The 23528-nt window shown below is 31.9% G+C and overlaps 4 protein-coding genes across 5 annotated transcripts; 2 read left to right on the top strand and 2 right to left on the bottom strand.

Annotated features, from left to right (window-relative positions):
* Positions 1-1351: 1351 nt before the first annotated feature.
* Positions 1352-3524, top strand: LOC140176580 (protein FAR1-RELATED SEQUENCE 5-like). Its single transcript, XM_072208105.1, has 4 exons — positions 1352-1757; positions 1911-2314; positions 2403-2842; positions 3468-3524. Exons 1-4 carry the CDS (start codon positions 1378-1380, stop codon positions 3522-3524), a joined length of 1281 nt encoding a protein of 426 aa, XP_072064206.1. The 5' UTR covers positions 1352-1377.
* Positions 3525-4459: 935 nt separating this feature from the next.
* Positions 4460-9760, bottom strand: LOC112729114 (uncharacterized). The gene is made up of 19 exons (XM_072208104.1): positions 9458-9760; positions 8458-8733; positions 7842-8344; positions 7546-7769; positions 7361-7438; positions 7208-7273; positions 7061-7129; positions 6911-6985; positions 6784-6837; positions 6541-6627; positions 6245-6310; positions 6067-6162; positions 5878-5943; positions 5604-5799; positions 5316-5438; positions 5142-5228; positions 4899-5027; positions 4674-4808; positions 4460-4519 (listed from the first exon to the last, which is right to left on the bottom strand). The coding sequence occupies exons 1-19, from the start codon at positions 9642-9644 to the stop codon at positions 4460-4462; spliced, it is 2577 nt and encodes an 858-aa protein (XP_072064205.1). The 5' UTR covers positions 9645-9760.
* A 2077-nt stretch (positions 9761-11837) lies between these two features.
* On the top strand, positions 11838-15630 carry LOC112726518 (uncharacterized). The gene is made up of 3 exons (XM_025775930.2): positions 11838-12083; positions 13366-14063; positions 14983-15630. The coding sequence occupies exons 2-3, from the start codon at positions 13390-13392 to the stop codon at positions 15428-15430; spliced, it is 1122 nt and encodes a 373-aa protein (XP_025631715.1). The 5' UTR covers positions 11838-12083; positions 13366-13389; the 3' UTR covers positions 15431-15630.
* A 385-nt stretch (positions 15631-16015) lies between these two features.
* Positions 16016-18056, bottom strand: LOC112729113 (uncharacterized protein At4g00950). Of its 2 annotated transcripts, none has more exons than XM_025779476.2 (3): positions 17446-18056; positions 17012-17233; positions 16016-16304 (listed from the first exon to the last, which is right to left on the bottom strand). In XM_025779476.2, exons 1-3 carry the CDS (start codon positions 17872-17874, stop codon positions 16218-16220), a joined length of 738 nt encoding a protein of 245 aa, XP_025635261.1. In that variant the 5' UTR covers positions 17875-18056; the 3' UTR covers positions 16016-16217. The 2 variants fall into 2 exon arrangements, with proteins under 2 accessions (XP_025635261.1, XP_072064681.1); XM_072208580.1 differs by having other exon boundaries at positions 17078-17233; positions 17446-18020.
* Between the last annotated feature and the right edge of the window lie 5472 nt (positions 18057-23528).

The following is a 23528-nucleotide window of genomic DNA, read 5'->3' as shown; positions in this document are numbered from 1 at the left end:
GTTAGTTTAATCTGCTTAAGCAAGTGTTGGGATTCGAATCTTATTTTGTATATGCAATAATTTATTAGTCAGCGACTCTTAAACGGAGCTTTGATCCGCAACAAATTAGTCTTTAATCTGTTAAATAAAAAACGGAAAAGCTCTGCATACAAGCCCTAATGGCTTGTATGCCATACAAGTTCATTAAACAATAAGATCAAAACACGCGCTGCTTCAGGTACGTTGATTACACGCGCTATATAACATCGCGCGTATATCTAACTACCAGATTTAAAATATTTCTTTCCCTTTTCGTTTTCGTTATTTTGAGATTTCGTTCTTCTTCTTCTCCCGCGTTTACCCTCCTTCTTCTCCATTGTTCTTTTCTTCTCCTTTTCTCACTAGCATCTTCTTCGTTTAGGTTACCTTTGTCTCTCTCTGCAACTCGATATTCGTTTTCTATTTTTGATTTGTTGTTTTTCGAAATCAAAGTTTGATCTCCTTTTGAAGATAATGGATCATTCAACCTCAGATTGTTATATGAATGCAGGCGAAGTGGATTATGAGTCAGAATCTAACGAAGTCCCTGAGGTTTGATTTACATAGGATTAGTATGAAATTTCTTTCAGTAATTTGTATAGCATTGTGTAGTTGAAAAATTGCTGAACATTACTGTGAAAGTAACACGTTTACCTGAATTTGTCGATTCAATGTATTAGTTGTGATTAATTACCTGAAATTTGTAGCAGACGCTCGGGTGTAGATCAATTCTTGTTTGGGTGTATTTTAGCTAGAAGTGTGGGTGTATCTACACTTTACTGGTTTTTTGTTATTTTAATTTACTTGTTGTTGTTCAGCTGTATTATAACAGACATGATTAGGTGTGTTTTTAGAACTGTATTATATCTGCATGCTGTGTATTTACAGTTTATGGCTTTAAAAGTCATTCTGTAGTTGAGTTGTTGCGGTTAGGGTGTATCGTATTAGACATGATTGGGTGTATTTGAATCATATCTATGGGTGTATTTACAGTTCTGACACTGTATTTTGCAGCCTCTCTCAGTTGTTGATGACGAGCTTGTTCCAAAGGTCGGAATGACCTTTACCACCCTTGAAGATGCTGGAAAATTTTATAGGAACTACGCCAAGGCTGCAGGTTTCTCTACAAGAGTTCGGTGCACAAATAGAAAGGGAAACGAGATTAAGAACCAACTGATTACATGTAGCAGAGAGGGAAAATGGAAATCTAAAATATCTCCGACCGAGAAGACCAATCCGACAGCTGGTCTAAACTGTCCTGCAAGAATTTATATACACACATTGAAGGATGTCGGTGCTTGGATCATTTCAAAGGTTGTGCTGGATCATTCACACCCCTGCTGCCCAAGCAAAGCAGAGATGCTCAAACAGCACAGGGAACTAAGCATGTCCATTCGTCGTACGATAGAGAATAACGAGGAGGCCGGTATCAGACCAAGCAAAACCTACCAATCATTTGTTGCGGCTGCCGGGGGTCACCGCGAGTTAAATTTTATCGAAAAGGACGTGAGGAATTACATTACCAGGGAAGTGCGGAATGTTTCCGAACAAGAAGATGCAAAGGAATTCGGGAAATATTTATTAAGAATGAAAGAGAAGAATCCGAATTTCTTTTTTGAGCTCCAACTCGAAGATGATCAATCGATTAAGCTGGCTTTTTGGGCCGATGCAAGAAGCAGAGCCGCCTTTGAGTATTTCGGAGACGTCATTTCATTCGACACCACCTACAATACAAACAGGTAACAAACTGTCCCTGTTTATGATGCCAAATTAATTTATTTTTACGAATCCGCAGTAGAGGTGTATATTGGCTGTTTCATTGGGTGTATGCGAAGCATTTGTTAGGGTGTAGATAATGATTTTGCATTCTGGACCATGGTAATTTGTTTCAGGTATAATTTGGTCTGTGGTTCTTTTGTCGGGGTGAATCACCACGGTCAATCAACACTTCTCGGATGCTCTTTGATGAAGAACGAAGAAATTGAATCATTCAAATGGTTATTTCAAAGCTGGCTTCGTTGCATGGGAGGAAACGCTCCGAAAGGGTTTCTCACCGATCAGTGCGCATCCATGAAAAGGGCTTTAGAGGCCTGTATGCCAACAACAGTTCACCGCTGGTGCATTTGGCACATCATGAAGAAGATTCCAAGCAAATTAAACGGGTACAAGGGACATGCCGATATCGAACAAGAAATGAGCCAAGTTGTTTGGAACTCTCACAGCAAAGACTCATTCGATAGGAATTGGAACGATTTTCTGCTGAATTTTGGTCTTGGGGACAACAAGTGGCTTTCAGGTAATGTCTTTTTAAAATCTGCATCAGAGGTGTAAATTGCATGTTTTTTCGGGTGTATTTATAGACTGTCTTTGGGTGTATTATGCAGATCTGTACGAAGACCGTCACATATGGGTTCCTATCTATCTGGATCACCATTTCTGGGCAGGGATGAGAAGCACACAAAGGAGCGAGAGCATGCATTCATTTTTTAACAAGTATATCACCCGGAACAGCTCGCTTATTCAGTTCGTCAAACAATACGATAATTGCCTCGGAAGCAGGGAGCAAGCAAAGAGAGAATCAGACGCTGCAGATTTTCATACGGTCATACCGTGTGCAACCAAATCCTGCATTGAAGCTCAGTTTCAAGATGCGTACACTCACGCAAAGTTTAGGGAAGTCCAAGCGCAATTCAGAGGAAAGGCGAATTGCATCACCAGACTAAAGAATTCCGCTCTAGGCTATTCAGTATACGAAGTCGGAGAACAAGTTTCCAGCTCAATATTCAACAAGTTCGCGGTTACTTACGACTCGGTTGCAGCCGAGGTAAAATGCCATTGCTTATTATTCGAGTCGAGAGGGATACTGTGCCGTCACGCACTAAGCGTGTTAAGCTTCGAACAAGTAAGCCAAGTGTCACCGAGATACATACTGGAACGATGGAGCAAGAAGGTAAAGAGGCGACACACACACATCAAGAGCAGCCACGACGAGCCACTAATGGAGCCAAGAAGCAAGAGGTTCGACCAATTGGTTTTTCGTTCGCAAAATATATGCGAATTTGCCTCCGAATCGGAGGAGCTGACTGCAATTCTGCACCGTGCGTACGATAACGTCATGGCCGAGATGGAAGCATTAAAAGCCAAAAGGAAGGGGACATCTTCTTTATCCCACGAAGACGCCAACTTGGAATCCGTTAACGAGCTTCAAAGCCCGCCAAGGATTCGAACAAGAGGACGTCCAAAAAACAGGCTAGGTTCAAAGCTGGAGAAACAGATCGCAAATGCCACAAAGAAGAAGAAGACGAAAGTTTTAAGCGAGGTAAAAGTAATGTTCTTTAAATTTGTGGCGATTGAGTTTATTTTTCTCGTTAATAGTTTAGGTAATGTGTGTGTGTTATATTTCAGATAAACCTGTTTGATGCTGCATCAGCGGCGCATTCAAATTGCAGCCAATATCAAGGACACGTTATGAGTTATCAGTACAGGGTACCAGCAGCAGGGGATAACTCGTTGGGTGTATAGTTTTGCAGAATATGGGTGTAAAAGCACCGTTATTTTGGGTGTATTTTCGTTAATTCACAATTTAGATATAGACACATATATAGATATATATATATAAAACAAAAGCTGTAAAAATTCTCAGGTTATGGGTTTATATTTGATTTGATGTTTTTCTTCATATTTTAGTACATGTAATTCATACATTTTGAATACAGCGCAGACAGTTTGGGTGTATATTTTATACAACCTTGGGTGTATTATTAGACTTGCGTTGGGTGTAGCAGTTTATAATTTGTGTTTATATATGCCTTGATTTTTTCCTTCATATTTTACCACCTGTAATACAGCTTTTGAATACATCACAGACAGTTTACCAGCACAGATAGTTTAACTATGGGAAAAAATATACATGGAATAGAAGTTGTTGATAAATGGCAAATATTTACATCATTTGTTCAATTTACAAACTACCAACCAGTTGGATTACCCAGTTTCTATATCAGCAGAATTAATCTGACAAAAGGGACTTAATAATATAGAGGATGGCTTCGACAGCCTTATAGCACTACTCTCTCTAATTGCCTGATCTCTCTGTGTATTCATCTCACTGAATAGTATCCGGGATGCGTACTCCACTCTATAGTGGTCCACCTCCTCCTACAATAAAAATGTATATTCTGTTTAAACAGCAATATTAATTCAGTAAAGTAATACAGAGTTATATGGTTTTAAAGACAGTTACCTGTGGCCAATTATCCCATTGATACTTCCCCTTTTTGATGTTTTCCGGCTCAATTATCTCCATCCACTTCATAACGTACACAGCGCAGTCATAGCTGAAAACGAAGAAAGTAAATTACAAGACTCATTTACAAAAATTTAATGTTCAGACTCAATTTTATACCTTGTTTTTTGGCCTGATATTTTAACATATGGTGATTTAATTTCCTTCTCCCTCTCCCCTTTCTGAAGAGGTTTGCCGCCGGCATATGTTATCAATCTTGAAAATACGTATCCCTTAAATACGAAAACAAATCAGTAATACACCCGAATGAATGGACAAGATACACCCAACTGAATGGACAATATACACCCATCACAACTAACGAAATAGACCTATAGCTATTAAAGTAAAGAAGACAGAGGCAACTTACAGTGAATTTATTAATGGTCTTTCTTTCATCAGTGGGAGCTATTTTGTGTAGCGGGTCAAGTATTTGACATTTACGCTTTCTTGTATTTATCAGCCATAACCACCAATGCCCGGCGTAGCAGACAGGGGCAAAAATCTGAAGGATTGCCACACATGAACAGTGTGTTATTTTATTTTGCAAATAAGTAAATAAGCGTACTAACAAATTTAGCAAACGAAAACTTACATATGGGTGCGAAGTCAATTTTTTTCTATCTATGAAGGGAATGAAACTCGGGTAGGCTTCCACCCTGAATTCCTTTTTCGTTTTTGGTGATACGAATTCCCCTTTTGGGTGATCCGAAAGCGCCATGCACTGCAAGAATGGGAAACGAGAAATGAAATACTAAACTTACACCCAATGGAACGTGACAAATACACCCAAATCAATACAGAAAATACACCCGAAGTTCGTAGAAGTAAGACTTACCACAATATCGGGGGGGAGACAGTATATTTGTTCTTGAAATCTCTTTTCATTTTTGTTGTTGAGGATGAGGCAGATGGCAGATACAATCTAGAAATATATGCCGAAATCAATTTTACATTAATAAGCATTGTAATTGACTTTGGTGTAAAAACAGTAATCTTATTCTAATATTACCTGAGATTCTATATCACTTTTTGCCTGGAGGGAAGCAAGGTGCATTCTCATCAAAATGTATTTTCCTTGACCGATCAGAGTGCACATCTCCTCGTACTCGTTAGTATTGCCATCTGCATCTTCCTTCAGTCTCGTCCCCCAGATGTAGCACTTTTGTTTCATATCATCCGTAATCTGATATAATCCCCGAGGAGTTTCAAACTTTGCAGAACTTTCTCCCCCAGTCTCCCTCAGAATTTGTGGACTTGTGTTTTTTCCTTTCGTCGCGCTGCTTGCTATTCTTTGGACCAAACTGTCCAATTGTTCTATCAAATTCGCAGCTTCTGGAGATTTTTCCCTTTCTGTCTCCTGCGTTGATGCCCCCTCCTGGCTTGAATCAGTCAATCCAAGGCTGAATGATGGCACCCCTGGATCTGTTTTAGGAACATAGGAAGCTGTCCGTGCCATCATCAACAGGGCAGCAGCGTCTTCTGCGTCTGGATGACTGCGTCATCATGTATAAGAATAAGAATAAGAATATACAGATGATAAGCAAAGATTGATTTTAGTCTGATGAACTTACACTTTAGTTGGAGCTGGGGGAACCGTGGGTGTGGTCTCTTGAAGTTGTTTGGGGGTTTCAGGAGTGCTGCACAGTTACAAAAAATTAATCACGGCGTAAAAGAAACTAATCAGGAACAATATACACCCAAACTGTTAGCTAATATACACCCAAACTCCAAACAAATATACACTCAATACTATTTCTTACGTTTCTGTAGTCCCTTCAATCTGTAGCATAGGGGTTGGTTCAAAATCTGTCTCTGTGGTTGTTTGGGATGCCGGCACAAAAACCTGAATCGGGACTCTAAACAAGAAGAAAAATGAATGGTTAACAACGCCTTTGAAAATAATAAGGTTATAAGGTTGAATATTATTGTAAAACTCACATTGCAAGCGCTTCGGACGGTGTCTCTTCCCTCACAACCATCATATTCGAATCAGACGGACTCAACCTAAAATACACCCAAAGAAATTCAAGAAATACACCCGAACAATTCAAAAAGAAGACAGGCTTTGTTTTTTTGAGAACTTACATACTTGCAGTTTTTGCTTTTTTTTCCTGCCTTTTTTTTCTTGAATAAAATAATAAAGGGCTTTTTTTTCTAAAAAAAAATATATACAGAATTAGAAGTAGAAGGGTAATAGAAGAACAAAAGTAACGGTTATTTGAAAGAGAAATTACATGCTCTGTGACGGCTGGTTTACACTACTCTGTTCTGTGTTTCCTTGAGAGGAAGGAGCATCAGTTCCCAAGTTCACAGCCGGTATTCTAAGATAGATTTGATCCAAGCAACACAACAAAGTTAATATTCCAACTTATTAGACAACATACACCCAACTTGATCCACTCAATACACCCAAATGGTACCACAAGACACACCCAATTCATGATAACAAGATTTTATTAAATAATAAAGCTTCTTACGTTTCAGACGACACATAGCGACCTTCTGTCGATCGCAGGTCAGGTTGGTTCTCCCTGCGAAACAAGAAACAATTATTAGCATGCAAAACACAACAAAATATGAAATAGACAGCCCATCAAGACATACCCCTCTGCAGCAGATTTATCAACGTTTTGCCCTAGCCATTCATCCAGTTCGTCACTTGATATTTCATATGTCTCACTACATTCATAAAGGAAGATGTTAACAAAAATAATTACGATGATAGACGGTAATATAGCTTACGAGGTACTGTACCCGTCAAAGTATTGGTCTTCTTTAGGAGGTGAATCCTCCACGAGAACTTTTTTCTTTTTTGGTTGTGTTCTGGGTGGAAAAAAAAGAGTACCAATCAGAAATAAAAAATTAATTTTATCACAGAAAATTATGCAAAGAAGTGCTTACTTTTTTGGTGTTGTTTTTGTTTTTTTCTTCTCCTTCTCCTTCTCTGCAGGTGATGATTCTTCACTCCTATAAGTTAATAACAGACACTTCAGTTAATACACGAAATCTTTATAATGAAGCCAAAAGAAAGGAGTAATAATTTGAGGACATTACTCATCACTTTGTTCAGATTCAGATTCTGAATCAGAATCTGGCTCCTCTTGCCTCTGCTTTCTTTTTCTGGAGTCCATTCTGGAAGGCAAACAGTGATTATTTAGAACATACTAAAAATACACCCAACGTGATCAACAAGATACACCCAACTTGAAAAAGAAATTACACCCAAGTATGGTACTTACTTTTTCCCCTTTTTGATGGGGTGTTTTCTTGCTGAATCCTCTGAGTCTTGTTGAGTCTCAGACTCAGAGGTAGAAGTGTCACTGTCAGTAGCTGTTTCTGTCTCCGAAGACGATGTTGGACTCGCCTTCCTTTTTTTTGTTTTTTTGATTTCTTGTTTTTTTTCTTTTTTTTCTTTTTCTTTCATTTTTTCTCTTGCTCTTGTCTCCGCCATCTTCACAATCCCCTGAAACATGAGATATTTTAGCTAGCAGCATTCAGGTAAATAAAATACAAGCAACATATTATGTTTACTTACCAAAGTTTCTTCTTTTTCTGCAGTCATTCTTTCCACCAACTTCTCCTTAGTCCAGTTGGCAATCCAAGGCTTTGGTGGTCTTTCGGCCCTCTTCTTGCCTTTGTTTTCAGAAAGATGAAAGTATATTATCATGAGGGCAAAGAGGCAGCCATCAATTGCCTTCTTCTTCTTCTCCTGGTAGTCTGTGATGCCTTTGATCAAGAAGGTCAAAACATGCGCCCCCCAGTTTCTCTCCGATATGCCGTCCATCTTAAAAATTGGGGCGAGGTGCACGGGCGATATTTTGTTTATCGTCGTTGGCAAAAGGAACGCCATCTGTATGTAGAGGATGAATATCCTCTTGAACATCAGGCGTTCCTCTTCGCTGCCAACGCCGATTTCCATCATTTCATCGGTAAGACTTTTGAGGGTCTTACCCTGGAATCTTCTATAAATTATTTTGTCATCATCAGAAAGTTGCTTATAAAGTTGCTTATACTCAACTTTCTCAGGAAACAGATTTCCTACAAAAAAGAAAACAACAAAGTATCAAAATCGGTTCAAAAACACCCAAGCATCAACCTTAAATACACCCAAGCATCAAGTTAATATACACCTATAATTTTGAGCTAGTTACCTGTTGCATTGATGCCAAGCGCATCACCTATTGTCTTTGGTGTTATTTGGAAAGAACCATATCCTGTCTTCAGTCTGTTCTCCCCAAGTTTGAAGTTGTTTGCCAGTTCCCTTAAGAGTTGGTGATCCACCCTTAGAGGTGGGACGTGCATCAACCCACCAAATCCAAGATCCCTGACAATTGCCTTCTTCTCCTCAGCCATGTTTCTGAACTTATCACTCAGGAGATGTGTGGCACACTTAAGGTCTTTCGTTTGGTTTCTTGCTGCCATTTTGTCTGAAACAAAAAATACACACAAATATACTCGCATTAGTAACAGTAAGATACACCCATATGTAAGAATCAGATACACCCATTGATAACAGTGAGATACACCCATTGAAATTATTCAGATACATTCATATATATCAGTCAGATATCAGTCAAACATGTTTCAATATCAAGCAACATTACAAGGTGTAATAACAGTAAGATACACCCATATGTAAGAATCCGATACACTCATTGTTAACAGGTAGATACACCCATAGATATTATTCAGATAAATCCATATATATCAGTCAGTTATCACTCAAACATGCTTCAATATCAAATTAATTCAGATATCAGTAAGATACACGCATATATGAGTCAGATACACCCATTGATAAGAGTAAGATACACCCATATGTAAGAATCAGATACACCCATTGATAACAGTGAGATAGATATTATTCAGATACATTCATATATATCAGTGAGATATCACTCAAACATGCATCAATATCAAGTCACATTACAATTTCAAACAGTATACAACCCCCAATCTACGGAATAAAGCCCCAAAAATCAACAACAGTAGCAAGAGAACTTAGAACAAGAATGTAGAACGACGTAGAACTTAGAAGAATGACGTAGAACTTAGAACAGTGTGACAAAGAAGCAAGAATAATAGCACAGTAAACCCTAGAAGAACGATGTAGAAGAAAACTAAAATATACAGTAATCTTGATGAACTTACGTTGAGTGTATTTGCTTCGTTTTCTCTTCAGATTCTTCACGGAGAGTTTGATGTTGTTTTGATGGAGGTTTCGAACAACGATTTGTATATTTTGAACTTTGATTTTTGCTCGAAAATGGGAGCGTTTCCTTGGTTTCGAAGCGTTTTGAGAAGTGGAAGAAGTGGAGGAAGTGGAAGAGTCTGCCATACGTAACCGTTTGTGTTGAGCGCGTGATTTTGACGCGCCATGTTATGCTTCCTTATGCGCGTGTCTTCGATTTGGGCTGGGCCAACTTGGATGCTTGGATACTTGTATGTGTAGCAGGCCCGAATAAAAAAATACTGTTAAAACTAGTGAAAAAAAAGAGTCCATTAACGAAAAAATAGTATCCCAATCCAACCGCCTGATTTCACTTTCACTTCCATTCACAATAAAAAAGCTAACCACAAAAAAAAAAAACACTCGTAATAAAACAAACATCTATCTAAAATTATTGTAAAAAATTATCTAAAATTCTTTTAATTATAATAAAAAAACGCATTACTTTCAAATATAGAAACATCTAAAACCTAATTCAAGAGAGATATTTAAAATTATTTCAAAAAATAAAAAATCTAATAAAATAAGATATCTAAAATTATTAAAAAAATATTTGAAAACTAAGTAAAAAAATATTTAAAGTTATTAAAAAAAAATTCAAAACCTAAAAAAAAACCTTTAAAATAAAAAAAAATATCCAAAATATACGAAGAAGAAACATACAACATATATAACAAAAATACATCTAAAAGATCTTAAAAAAAATAAAATTAGTAAAAAGAATCGCACTAGAAATTGAAGTTGGATGGCGATCCTAATTTTTGAAAATTTCATAATCAAATTTTTGAAAAAATTGTTCAAATTGACTAGACATAAAGTAATTACCTATACTTTCTCAAAAAAAAATCTATTGGTAAAAAATTGATATTATGTTCTATAGTTTTATTCTAATCTTTTGAGAATTAAATGGATCGGCAATAGCCATCCAAATTTGTGTTGCATGCCACGTGTATGACTAAGCTACACACCAGTGCATATTCATCATGAATTCCTCTTCATATTTAAGATTCATTCATACATCAATTTAATAATTAAAAAACAACAAATTGATATTTTGTATAATATAAGCATCATCGCATCAACGAAACAAATCATTCATAATAAAATATCTTTTTTGTTTTTTAATATTTATAATTTTTTAAAATATTTTTAACATTTAATTTCATTTAATTTTATTTTTAATTCATTTTATTTTATTTTTATTATTTTTAATTTGTATTAAAATTATTTTTAAAATTTTTTTACATAAATTAATGCCCAAAAATAATTTTAATATAAATTAAAAATACTAAAAATAAAATTAAATGTAATTAAATATTATAAAGATTAGAGAAAAAAATATTTTATCAATCATAAGAAAAATATGATGACGCAACCCATTTATTTTCTCGTCAAAGATTGGCATTATGATATGCATTTGTTTCCTAAATTGCATCACACATTTTATTTATTTAATCTCATTGAAAATTGCATTAAACATTTAATAGTAACCAAATCCTAAAATAAATTGAGGATGCTAGAGACAGCTTAGTTTAGAATATTAGATACATATATATTTTTCAGTGGATCCCACCATTTCACAAAGACGGCTGAGGTGAGAGTAGTAATTTTTTTTTTTTTAATTAAGAATAGGAGACTCGAACCCGCAACTTTTTAATTGAATATGGAGAGATTATGTTATTTGAGTTATAATAATTTATTGGCAGGTGAGAGTAACAATTGATTTCACATACTTTAACTAATTTATTTATTTTTTTAAATTAAAATTATTTTTCACACAGCTTATATTATTCTAAAACCTAAGCCGAAAAATATGAAAACAAATTTATTCACTAATCCATTAGTTTATTAAATTTAATTTTAATATATTCACTGCATACAAAAATTTTGTGCATGCATTTAATTATACAATATTATATTAATAAAATAATTCAATATCATTAAATAGTCAACTAAAATAAAAATATAATTAAATAATAAAAATATTATTTTTATAAAAATTTAGTCATTAATTCAGATATTATATATTATGTATAAATATATTATTTAATTTATTTTTAATATGTATTTTATATTTTAATATATTTTATATAAATAATTAATTTAATAATTAATTTTTTATATATATTTAATATAATTAATTAAATAATTGTGATTTTTGTGATTTTTTATTTAAAAATTAAAGATTAATTTGTTTAGAATATAAATTTTATTTAAAAAAAATTTAAATTAATAATTATATGTCAAATTTGAATTTTTGACATTTGTTTAAGGGGATGGGCGTGCAAAAAAAATATGCTTAATCAACAGAGTAAAACCAAAGGAAGTAGTGACCCTGCAAGAAAGAAAAGGCTTCTTTTGAAAACCGACCCATCATCATTGAATTGAAATTCAATGATAAACAAAACAACAGAAACAAACAACATTAACAATAACATAATAAACATAAAGCCATGTTCCTCTGACACAACAATCCTCATCCTCTTCCTTTTCATCATCTCTCAGATTCCTTGTTTCTCATCTCAACAATCTCTGAGTCACTCTAAGGTAAATTCTGCCACCCCTTCCTCTGTTTTCCTCTGTTTTTTAACTTCCAGCTTCTTTTTGTATGCAAATTGCAAAGTATTCTTATTATAATCTCAATTTCAAGTACTTGAACTTGTGTTTGATCTGATGCATGAGATTATTTGATTCTTTTTTATGCTTTTGTTGCTGGAATTTTCCCTTTTGTTTTTGTTTTTTGGCTTTCTGTTCACTCTGTTTTCCTCTGTTTGGATTTTTGAGGAAGATGGTTTTTAATCATTTCACATCTTTAGATGGAGACATGAAGTACAATTACAATACCACCCTTGAAGAGATATTTGTGGTTTCTTTATTGTCTTCCTACTCCTTTTGCTTCTTTGAATTTATCTATGATCTGAAAAATGTGTGGAGAAAATCCAAAATCTCATTATATAACATTTTTTTGTTGTGAAAATTGAGATCAATTTTTCAAAAATAATAATAAAATCTTTACATTGCATGTTTTTTTTTTTCAAAGATAATAGGTTATATTTCATTAATTATTAAAAAATGAAATACAAAGATGTCCAAAAGCAGGATAACATAATAAAAGGTGGGAATTTCCCAAAAACACTATACTGAAGGTATTCATCCGACGGTGCGTGGTCGAAAAACGAAGAAAAATCTTAAAGAAAAAAGAATGATAAATCCAATTGCATATAGTAGCAAAACCATTTTATCTTTTCTTATCTTATGTTTTAGGTTGTGAAGACTAAGTCAAAAATGAAGTTATATATTTCATATAGACTTTATCATGTCCAGATTCATTTTTCATTTTTATCCAATTGAACCAATGTTGGATGATAAGGCTATGCAGCTCATATAGCTAATTAGTTATATCTTCAAATTAGTAGAATTTGTTACGTAAGTTTGTTAGAATCTGAAGTTTGTTAGAGGCTGCCAACTCATAGTATTAAGTTAGTTAGAAAAGTGCTGCTAAATTAGTGTGGTTTATTTTTTCTAGTATTTACAAATACAGAACTAGTCATTTGCAAGTAAATGAGATTAACCATAATCACAATTCCATTTTTGAATCTCTCTCTAGTTCACTCTGCACTTTCACTCTTTTCTCATTTCCCGATTCAAATTCTGCAGCATTATAGCATATTTTATCAACCAATTTTTCCAATATTTTTAGTTGTTGATCTCAATTATAAAAAATGTATATTATATATTAATTGAAATCACCGATTAAAGTGATTCATTTTTTTTGCAAACAAATTAGCAGGTTACACTTTTAACAACTAACAATATGTTTTTGCCATAGGAATTATGAAGAAAGAATAGGTAAATGATGGCGGCGGCGGCGGCGGAAGTGAGAGCGGCTTGGCAAAGAACGGCTAACCGTTGCTTTGTCCAAGAAGATGCAAAGAGAGCTCCCAAGTTAGCATGTTGTCAACCTTGCTGCACAGCTTCGAAACCGGTCGATGCCGGAACTGCCAATGCAGCAGATGAATCTAATCATGCTGCTGTTAGTGCCACCTCTTTTAACAACAAATCTTCACTTTCCAATCTAACACCTGACTCAAGATGGTGGTTGCACCCGCAGCCGAGTTCCGGATCTCGAAAAGGTTTAACATATGAAGAGTTAATTTCATTACAGGATGACATTGAGATTTTGAAAGCTAGTGATGAAACTAAAGCGTTCAAAAGAAATGATGCTACTCAGTTTAGTGATAAGAATGATTTTGTTGACTGCTCGATGTCCTTAGAATCAGATTTTTCTTGGATTGAAGTTGGTAAGTCATGGCCTTGGTGGCGAACTTCGGATAGAGACGAGTTAGCTTCCTTTGTTTCGCAGAAATCGGTGAACCACATTGAGAATTGCGACCTTCCTCCGCCGCAGAAGTATCTTAGTAGGCAGCCTTGTGGCTCTGCCGATTCGACGGCTCGATCGAAGGGAAGTTTACTGGAACTTTCTTGCGATACAAGGCATGTATATCTTGCTTCTAACAAGTCTTCAAGGTATTTTTCTTGTTGCTACATGTTCAAGTGTTCAAGTGTTCATTACTTTTTCCCTTTAAGGTCTTATGTGTTAGTATATAATTACATGAGTAATACCCTAATTAGTTCCTAAAAAATTTAGTCAGACACTTTAATTTCCAAATTTTTATTTCATTAAACAAATCTGTCTCCACATTAGATTATTCACCTATATGGAAGGACTAGTATGAAAATTTTAAAAGTATAAGGGTCGTTATACTGTTATGTTTTTATTATGGGAAAGTATGAGGAGTCAATGGAATATTTGTATAAGAGGAGTGCTAGGAGGCAGCAACTTTTGTGTTTTGTAACCATCAATTGGTCATCAATAATGTTTTTAATGGTGTGAGATTACATCCAATGGTGGGAGATCACTCACTTTTCTTTTGATGGTTAAGTGCTGGCCCCCTAGATTTTCTCTTTGTACAATGCGTACAATGGAGGTTTAGGAAGTATTAGGGATATAATCATTGGTGTTATCTTTTTCCATAGCGCACTTTTTGGGATGAGTGGTATCATAACATGGTATCTGAGTTCTAGATCTGAAAGGTCAAGAATTCGATCAAAATTAGCTTTTTATGATATGAGATGTTTATTATCTCTAGTACTCGGATAGTTATTCTGGATATTATCACATTGTACAAATATTTCATTGTCTCCCTAGCGGAATTCATTTATTAAATAATGATAGGAAGTAATATGTAAATTTTTTACGAAAATTTGATGTGAAGATTGATTTTTCTAACAAAATAAAAGGTTAGAAAGTAATTTTGCGATTAAAATTTATTGAGTATTAAAATGTTGGACTAAAAATTTCTTTGGACTAATTTGGAGTATTACTCTAATTAAATTTAGGTTGTTTGAACATGTTGGACTTTGTTTGGACTTGCATCTTTTGCAGCATTTATAGCTCAATCCATGAGGATGATATGGATCAAGTTTTGGAGGGAAACCATAGCAAAACACAACTGATAGAAGCACTGTGTCGCTCTCAAACAAGGGCGAGGATGGCGGAAGAGGCTGCGAAACAGGCTTATGCCGAGAAAGAGCACATTATTACACTGTTTTTCAAACAGGCTTCACAACTCTTCGCCTATAAGCAATGGTTTCAGTTGCTGCTTCTAGAAAATCTTCACATTCAGCTCAAGAATAGCAAGGATCAGCAAATCTCTGGTCTCTTCCAGGCTCCGGCGTCCTTTGAATGTGGCGCGAAACCTTGGAAGACAAGGCATAAACCAAAAGGTGATATCACAACAACATATGCTGTGGCATTTGCTTTAGGATTGAGTCTTGTTGGTGCTGGCTTGATCTTAGGATGGAGTGTTGGATGGATGTTACCGCGTTTGTAGCGGCCGCGGCCGCGTCGTAGGGTTTAGATCTAAGAAATTGAAGATCCATTTTTGCATGCTTAGAACTTGAAGAAAATGAGCATGTTTGATGGGAAATGGTTAAGAGAGAATGTGTATGGGAATTTTGTATATTTGTGTTCTTAACATAGTGCACATTTTCTGAATTGTAATCCCTTTTGTGAAGAAATTGTTTACCAAAATTGTGCAGATAACATATGTTAAGAATATGACATAAATAAAGAATCAAGAACAAATAGAACTTGTCGTTTGATATCTACCGGTTCTTCAGACTAAGGACTAATCGATCATGAATTTGAACACTATTTAAAGGTCGATCATTCACAAATGAATTAGTAGCTAAATTTACACAGCTAATTGTTGCAATACAACTTATTAAACTATTAATGGGTGAAAAAGCTTTAAATTACTGTGGAACTTGACCAAATTTAATTGCTGAAATAGTGTGTAAAGTGCTTCAAAATATGCATCTTTTAAATATGTACAAATTATGCTTGTATCATGTGTTTTAAGCTATGACCAAGTAAATATTATTTTTTCAACATTAAATAAATGAGTATATAAAAGTAATATCAACTATACTATATTATAAACATTGAATATTTAAACTATAAAATTATATAAGTATTGTAATACATAAAACAACACTCCCAGGATTCAGTACAAAGATGAAACCAAAAGAATAATAATATTAAAATTAAATAATTGAAAAAACAGGTGGATCATGGATAAGTTATGATTGATTTTGACCTGACTATGGTAAAAAGTCCTAGAGATTAAGGGCACCATAGCCAACTTCCTTGAGCTTTTGACTCTTCCATGGAACCACTTGCTTGAAGCTCTCACATATCATTGTCTATAAAAATCAAAAGCAGTGCAATAACATTATTAAGGGACCATATCCTTATTCAATGTTATAACTTTGTAAAAGATCTAAGGCTATGTTAGATAGATGCTCCTAAAATATATTTAATATGTATTTAAAATTACTAATTTTTATTTTGAATGGTTATAAAAGTTTCTAAAACATGTATTATATATACTCACAAATAGTTTCTAGTCTAAAGCCACATTAATTGAAAATATAATCTTCATAATTTTCATAAGTGCAAGATAGTTTTCAACCTATTCCATAGTGTTTATAACCAAATAACAACTACAACACCAATTTCACATATTTCATTCACCATATCCTTAAAAAATAAAAATTAAAAAAAAATTAAAATAAAAAATTCAAAAGAATTTCCTATGAGATATTCTTAGATGAAAATAAATCAACCGCTTTGAATTTACATGCACTCCTATAAAAAGAAGTAATAAGTACTAATATTCATTAACCAATAACCACTTAACCCTAGAAAGGAAATTATCACTATAACACAAGTTTTTAATGTTTAGAAGTCAAAACTTGGTGAAAACTCAAGTACAGTCGACTTCACGTGAAGTTGATAACTGAGAACCGTTAGATTATTTGACTAATTTGACTAAATTTTCATCTAAGGATTTTCAACTACCAACTTCACGTAAAATCGACTGCACCTGAGTTTAAACATCAAAACTTACCCATGGCTTGGCATGGAAGAGGTGGGAAATGCTTCTAGAACGTTGCATCTTTGTCACACTTCTCACCTTATTGTCATGATAATCTTCATCAGCAGAAGATGTAGAATTAGAAGAAAAGACATAACTGCCCCTACTCACTTCCCTTTTGACATTGAAGCCCTTCCTTCCCCTTAATGAACCAAACCACCCTCTCTCCTTCATTCTCATTCCTTTGTCTAGAGCCTAATACAAACAATCTTAGTTACTAAAGTATATTATAGATAAAAAACCTTACATGTACTATTTTTGTAACATCTCTTTTATATTAAAAGTGATCGATAAAAAATAAATAAATAAATAAATAACACTTTTATACTATAAAAAAAATATATTAAAAAGTTTACAAGAAAAAAAAGTACAAATATCATTTCTCTTTGTTCGACTCGAATACTCACTTTAGAAGATGGAGGAAGGTGGCAAGTGTTGCTTCTTGAGATACAATAAGGACCCTCCAATACACTGCTTGGTGAGTGAACTTTGGTTGCATCATCATCACCTTCATCATGAACTAGTTGTTGCAACCTTGGAGGAAGTTGCAACGACTTTGACTTTGACTTTGAGTTGGTCAAAGTAACAATGGCATTAGTATTAGAAGAAGGAGAAGAAGTTATTCTTGGCTTGCCAGGTTCCTCTTCCCAACCAAATGGTACTGAAGCTAAGGTGCAAAGTGGTGGAGTTACAATCCCTGACCTCTCAGGAGAAGAAGAATAAGAATAAGAATAATCCACCATTGTTGTTTGAGGATTGAACTTGAATATTGGTAGAAGAATTGATGTGTTACTCTGTTCTTGCTCTGTTTCTGACTCTGTTTTACAACCACTCATCTTTGCTTTCTCCCTTCTTTGTGTTTGTTATATAATAAGACTCTTTAATCTTGTGGTCCTATTTTGAGAATAACCAAATCAATTTCAGGGTATATATAATTCCAAATCCTCTATGTAAATAAATAAATAAAAAAAGGGAATTTCTTATTTGTGTATCAACAAGAGAAGCTTTTGGTTATTCCTCAATTTGTTTGTAAAATAATTTAATATTTAAGGATATAGTTAATATTTAGTTATTTTTATCGTATTTTTATATATAAAAGCATACATTAATATTGGAGATTTCAATTATCTTTATGTGAATCTAGTGAAAATATTTCTAATATATTATAAGATACCTCCCGCTTTTACAGTGCAAATAAATAAATATACAAAAATATTAAAATTAGCTATTATGTATCTGTGTATAAATATATGTGTTGTTTAACTTATTTTTAATATATATTTTATATTACTAACTGATTTTAGTGTACACCTAATATGATTGATAAATATATAGATATCTATTTTTTCTTTTAAAAATAAAGTGCTCTTTTGGTCTCCAACGTTTGGAATAAATCCTATTTTAACCTATAACGTTTTAATCCTTTTCTTTAAAATATCTAAAATTAAAGTAGTAAAATACTAATATTCAGTTGGTTGAATAGTAGTTTAATAGATGATCTTATTATTTTTTAAATGTTCTTAATTTACGTTATGAAATAAAATACTCATCCTAAAAAATGGTTATAATTAGTTAAATTCTTAATAATATAATTTATTATAAATTATAAATAAACTTATATATGTAGGGTTTAGGACATTTATGAATACACAACAAACTTTGGTGTCACTTTTATGAGATAATGAAGGAAAGAAAGTGCCACAAAGGTGAAGCTACTCCACGAAAAAAAAATGTTGCTTTCTCTGCAGAAAAGTTACAAAATGACCATTCATAATCAATAATCATATGTGCTCTTATTATTTGTTCTCCATCTTGCATTGCTACATGTAATTTTCTCAAAATATGCGTATATTGTAGGCAATTCAATTCCTTCATACATTATCATTCCATAAAACAAACATAATTCGTAGAAACATGCATAAAATGTCTGTTATGTATGTAAAATTTGCATGCTTAAAATTAATAACTGAGTTATTCATAGTATATTTGTGTATATTTATATATTAATAATTAATTAATAGATTTTTTAATTAAATAATTAGCTATCAAATCTGTAATAGTTTAATAATTAATTTATTTATAGGAGGATAATAAAAGTTTTATAAAACACTAAATATGATATTTTTATACGGTGATTGATTGATAGTTAATTTTTTATATACACATAATATATTATCAAAATGTAGTAACATGTTTTTCACAAGCTTTCACATAATTTTTTCTATTATAAATGTCCTAATTTTGACATAATCAATTGATTTGATCGCATTCGAACAAACTATAGCTCAAATGACAGTTTTTTTTTATCTTTATCTAGAGTTTTCGAGTTCGAATCTTACACTTAATTTTTTTTAAAAAAAAATTTGATTTGATCACATAACTACTTGCCAATTTTTTTTATATTTCATTTGGATTTTAACAATATCTGATGTACAATAATGTTTTTGAACTTCCAATATTTCATGTTATAGAGAGTAGATAAGAGGGAAAAAAAATACCAATCTGAAAATATTTATGTGTAATGAAATTGTTAGAAGTTTATTATTCAAATATTAATGGTTGGTTCCTAGTGTGGCTTGGTGTATGTGGTTGATGCCAAGTTGTGATGGAGAATTGAGAAGCATGCATAGGGCATGAAATAGCACTAGTGATTGGTTTCCAAAACAACATTAATTAACATAACATAGGTGCCCTAAAAAACAAGTAATTTCAATTTGCCATAAATTCCATATGATTTTCCTTCACCAAGAAGCACATGTGAAAGTTACAAGCTGAGAATTGAGGTTCATATATGGCCAACTATCTCTAAAGTATTTTTATAGGAAAGCTTCAATTTTAAAAATAAAAATAATAACTTATTTTTTTGGGTGGACAAAATCTAAATTTAAATGAAAATACTATGATGCATGAATACTGACATAGACATAGGACACAACACGATATGGGATACATCGATACACGAATTTTAAAATCTTATAAAATACGGGGATATACCTATGTATAAAATATAAAACATTTTTCAGATAAATTGTAATGATATTTTGATATTTATTGATATTAAAACATAAATTATTTTTTAATTATTTTAATGTCTTATTTTAATTATATAAAGTATTTAAAATATTTTTTGTTTTAATATATAATAATATATATACTATTTCTAAATTTATTTTTAAGAATAAGACTAGACATGTTGATACGTGATGGTATTTAAGTGTGTCCAAACATGTCCAAAAAAAAATTTATTTTTTATTAAAATATAATTAAACACAACAAACACGCATATCAGACGAATGTTATGTCAAAAAATATATTGGATACACAAATATGATTACTCAACAAAATATGGTAGTTGGTACAAGAAAAGAGTGTTATTTATCCGGCTCTTTACCATGTGAAATTCTCAACTTTTTATTTGAATTGCATCATTGTCTGCCTTAAAAGGAATATCTCAATATATGATGTTAAAAGAAAGGAAAAGAAGGAATTTAATTTAAATACTTTAAAGGGTAAAGTATACTTTTTGTCCCTAAAGTTTTACAAAAATTTTAAAAATACCCTTAAATTTTATTTTGTTTCAATTTTGTCCCAAAAGTTTTCGATTTGCATCAAATATACCTCTAACGACTAACTTTTTAAAAAATTTAAGATCAATTCAACAACAATTTCATAAAAACAACCCTCAATACAAACAAATCAAGCATAATTTTCATGCATTATAGTTAAATTAGTCTTAAATTTTTTGAAAATTTAGCCATCGAGGGTATATTTGATGCAAATCGAAAACTTTTGGAACAAAATTGAAACAAAATAAAACTTAGGAGTATTTTTGAAATTTTTGCCAAACTTTGGGACAAAAAATATACTTTACCATACTTTAAAATAAGGATTTCACCTTAAAAAGCGAAATAAGAGAATTTTAGAAATGTTTTATTTTATTTATTAAAAAGTAAGTTCTTTGTTTTATCCTTTAAAATAAAATCCTTGCCTCAAAGGACCCTTGCTTTAAAAGATCAAAAATAAAATTAAAAAACCCTATTATTAAATAGTTGCAATAGCATTCATCATTTCATTCAAAACTCTCATGCTGTTAGCTCTAGCAGTAGTGGAAGAAGGCAAGAGATAGGTAGGTGAAAGTCAATAAAAGTCAATAAAAGCCATAACCGATCTGATCTAAGCCTATCTTAGTGGAAGCCATTATTTAAAAAGCAAAAAATTTAAAATATATAATCACATACATACATACATCTCTGCTAAAATATTTTTATTTAATAATTTAAACTTTTGACATAAGTAATTTTATGACATAATATCGAAATTTTTATAAAAAAAAATCAATTTTTGTTACTCAAAAATAAAAAAGGATCGAATTTTAAAATAAGACAAATATAAGAAAATTAACAGAAAAATGTTTGTATAAAATTCACATAACCAAAAAATAATTTCTTACATAAAAGGGTGCATATATAAAACAAATATATAATTATTTATATATTTTTATTTAACTATGTAAACTTTTTGAATAAATTATTTCAAGAAAATCTCCAAGTTTTAAGTTCCATGCAAGTCTAAAAATAATCCTTAACATGATAGTCTTAAAACAATACTGAATATATATATATATTATGAAATAAAAATTAAGTGTCCACATCTCATCAATTATTACAAGTAATTTTAATAAATAAATTCATAATAATGAAATATTCATGATCATTTTGTAGTAATTGAAGTCCATTTTCCATCATAAGATGAATTCCAATCTAAAAATTATTCTATATTTTTCACTTTAATCAAATTTTGAAAGAGATAATTGTGAATAATTTCATCAACTATTTGATTAAGAATGGTATAAATGGCCATTATAGTTTTGATAGATAAAATCACTTTAATTTATATAAATATAGTTGGTGTACCAACTACTCTTGTTTTCATTGACTGTTTTCATGGACTGTTTATTAAATCATCTTGATTGTTATAGGTAAGAAGAACAAGAATCATGTTGAAAACAACTTTTGCCTCCACATTTTGGGCAACCATATATTTGCTTTGAGAATCATCAAAATATCAAATCAAAAGATATATGTATTATGTACGGAAATTATTTTTAATATAGGAATAGAGATGATGTTTTGTTTGAATATTGATATTTGAAGTATATTACAGTATCGTGAAAATTATTCAACATGCCATGCGTGTTGGTCAGCATGTTGTCATGTATTTAACACGCTCCCCGCATGTTGACCAGGATATTAACACGTGGGCAATAGGCCCCCATATGTTGACTCCTCACCTACAAAATTCACTTACCTCTAATTACACCAAATAATTTTATTTTCAACAAAAATACCAATATTTTTTTCATATAAAAAAATAGCCTATTATGTACAACCTGGCTTTTTTCTTTTTAAAAGTAAAAAGATAAAAAACATCAAACCAAACCCAATCAACAACAACAATAGTCTTCATTAGAAGGTACTTAAAATTATTCAAAATTGACCATTGATGAAAAAAAAAGCTAATAATGAAAGTTAAGATAAGTCAATTTGAAACTATAATTTCACAAACAAACAAAAAAATTGTTTTAGGTTTCAATTTGAAAGTTATAATATTATTGATGGTATATTGAATTAGTAATTATTTATGTTGCATAATAGTATTCATCATTTTCTCCTATATTTTGTATTTTATACATAATTTTTTTATTATTTAGTTAAATCCCCTTAACACTATATATATATATATATATATATATATATATATATATATATATATATAATTTTAAAACTACTTTTTTCTGATAAGTAATAATACTTGGTTTTCAACCCAAAAAAAAAGAGTAAATTGCAAAAAAAAAAATTATTTTTTAAATATTTAAATGCTGACAAACATATATCTAAACACTAAAATAACAAAAATATTTTTAAAATATTAAAAAATGTAATGGTAGATTAGAATGACCTTTTAGAAAGAAAAAAACCGTAAATTTTAACAAAAAAAAAAAATCCGCATTATCTAAATAAATTGTGAGTCATTAAAAATTAAAATTGTGATTAAACTTTTTTTTTTCCCAGTTGTGTAGGTATCCAAAAGTGGATTTTGATGATACTAAGGCAATCATTGTTTTGTGTATCTCCAAAGACACTTATATGTCACTTTCCATCATGTCATTGTCAATATCTGCATCACCAACAGAGCTCATATGTGTGCATTAAAGTGCATCAATCTTATTGATCTTCTATTATTATATTAGGTGAATTAAACCCTTTTCAAGGAATTAAATTTTGTCTTGTAGTTTTAATTTTGATTTTTCTTTTGGGTCCACTAATTTTGATTTTCTTAACATGTAATGTAATAATATACTTTTGACATTATTAAATAAAACCGCCGCAAAATTTTCGTCGCTATTTGCCGGAATTATTGTAGTGTATGTCATGTATTTTTAGAATACTCATTAACAAAATCATACTTAAATATTCCAAATTAAACATTG

This window comes from Arachis hypogaea, chromosome 12, assembly GCF_003086295.3.
Source record: "Arachis hypogaea cultivar Tifrunner chromosome 12, arahy.Tifrunner.gnm2.J5K5, whole genome shotgun sequence".
In the NCBI taxonomy this organism is placed as follows: Eukaryota; Viridiplantae; Streptophyta; class Magnoliopsida; order Fabales; family Fabaceae; genus Arachis; species Arachis hypogaea.
This window is presented reverse-complemented; position numbering and strand designations above follow the sequence as displayed.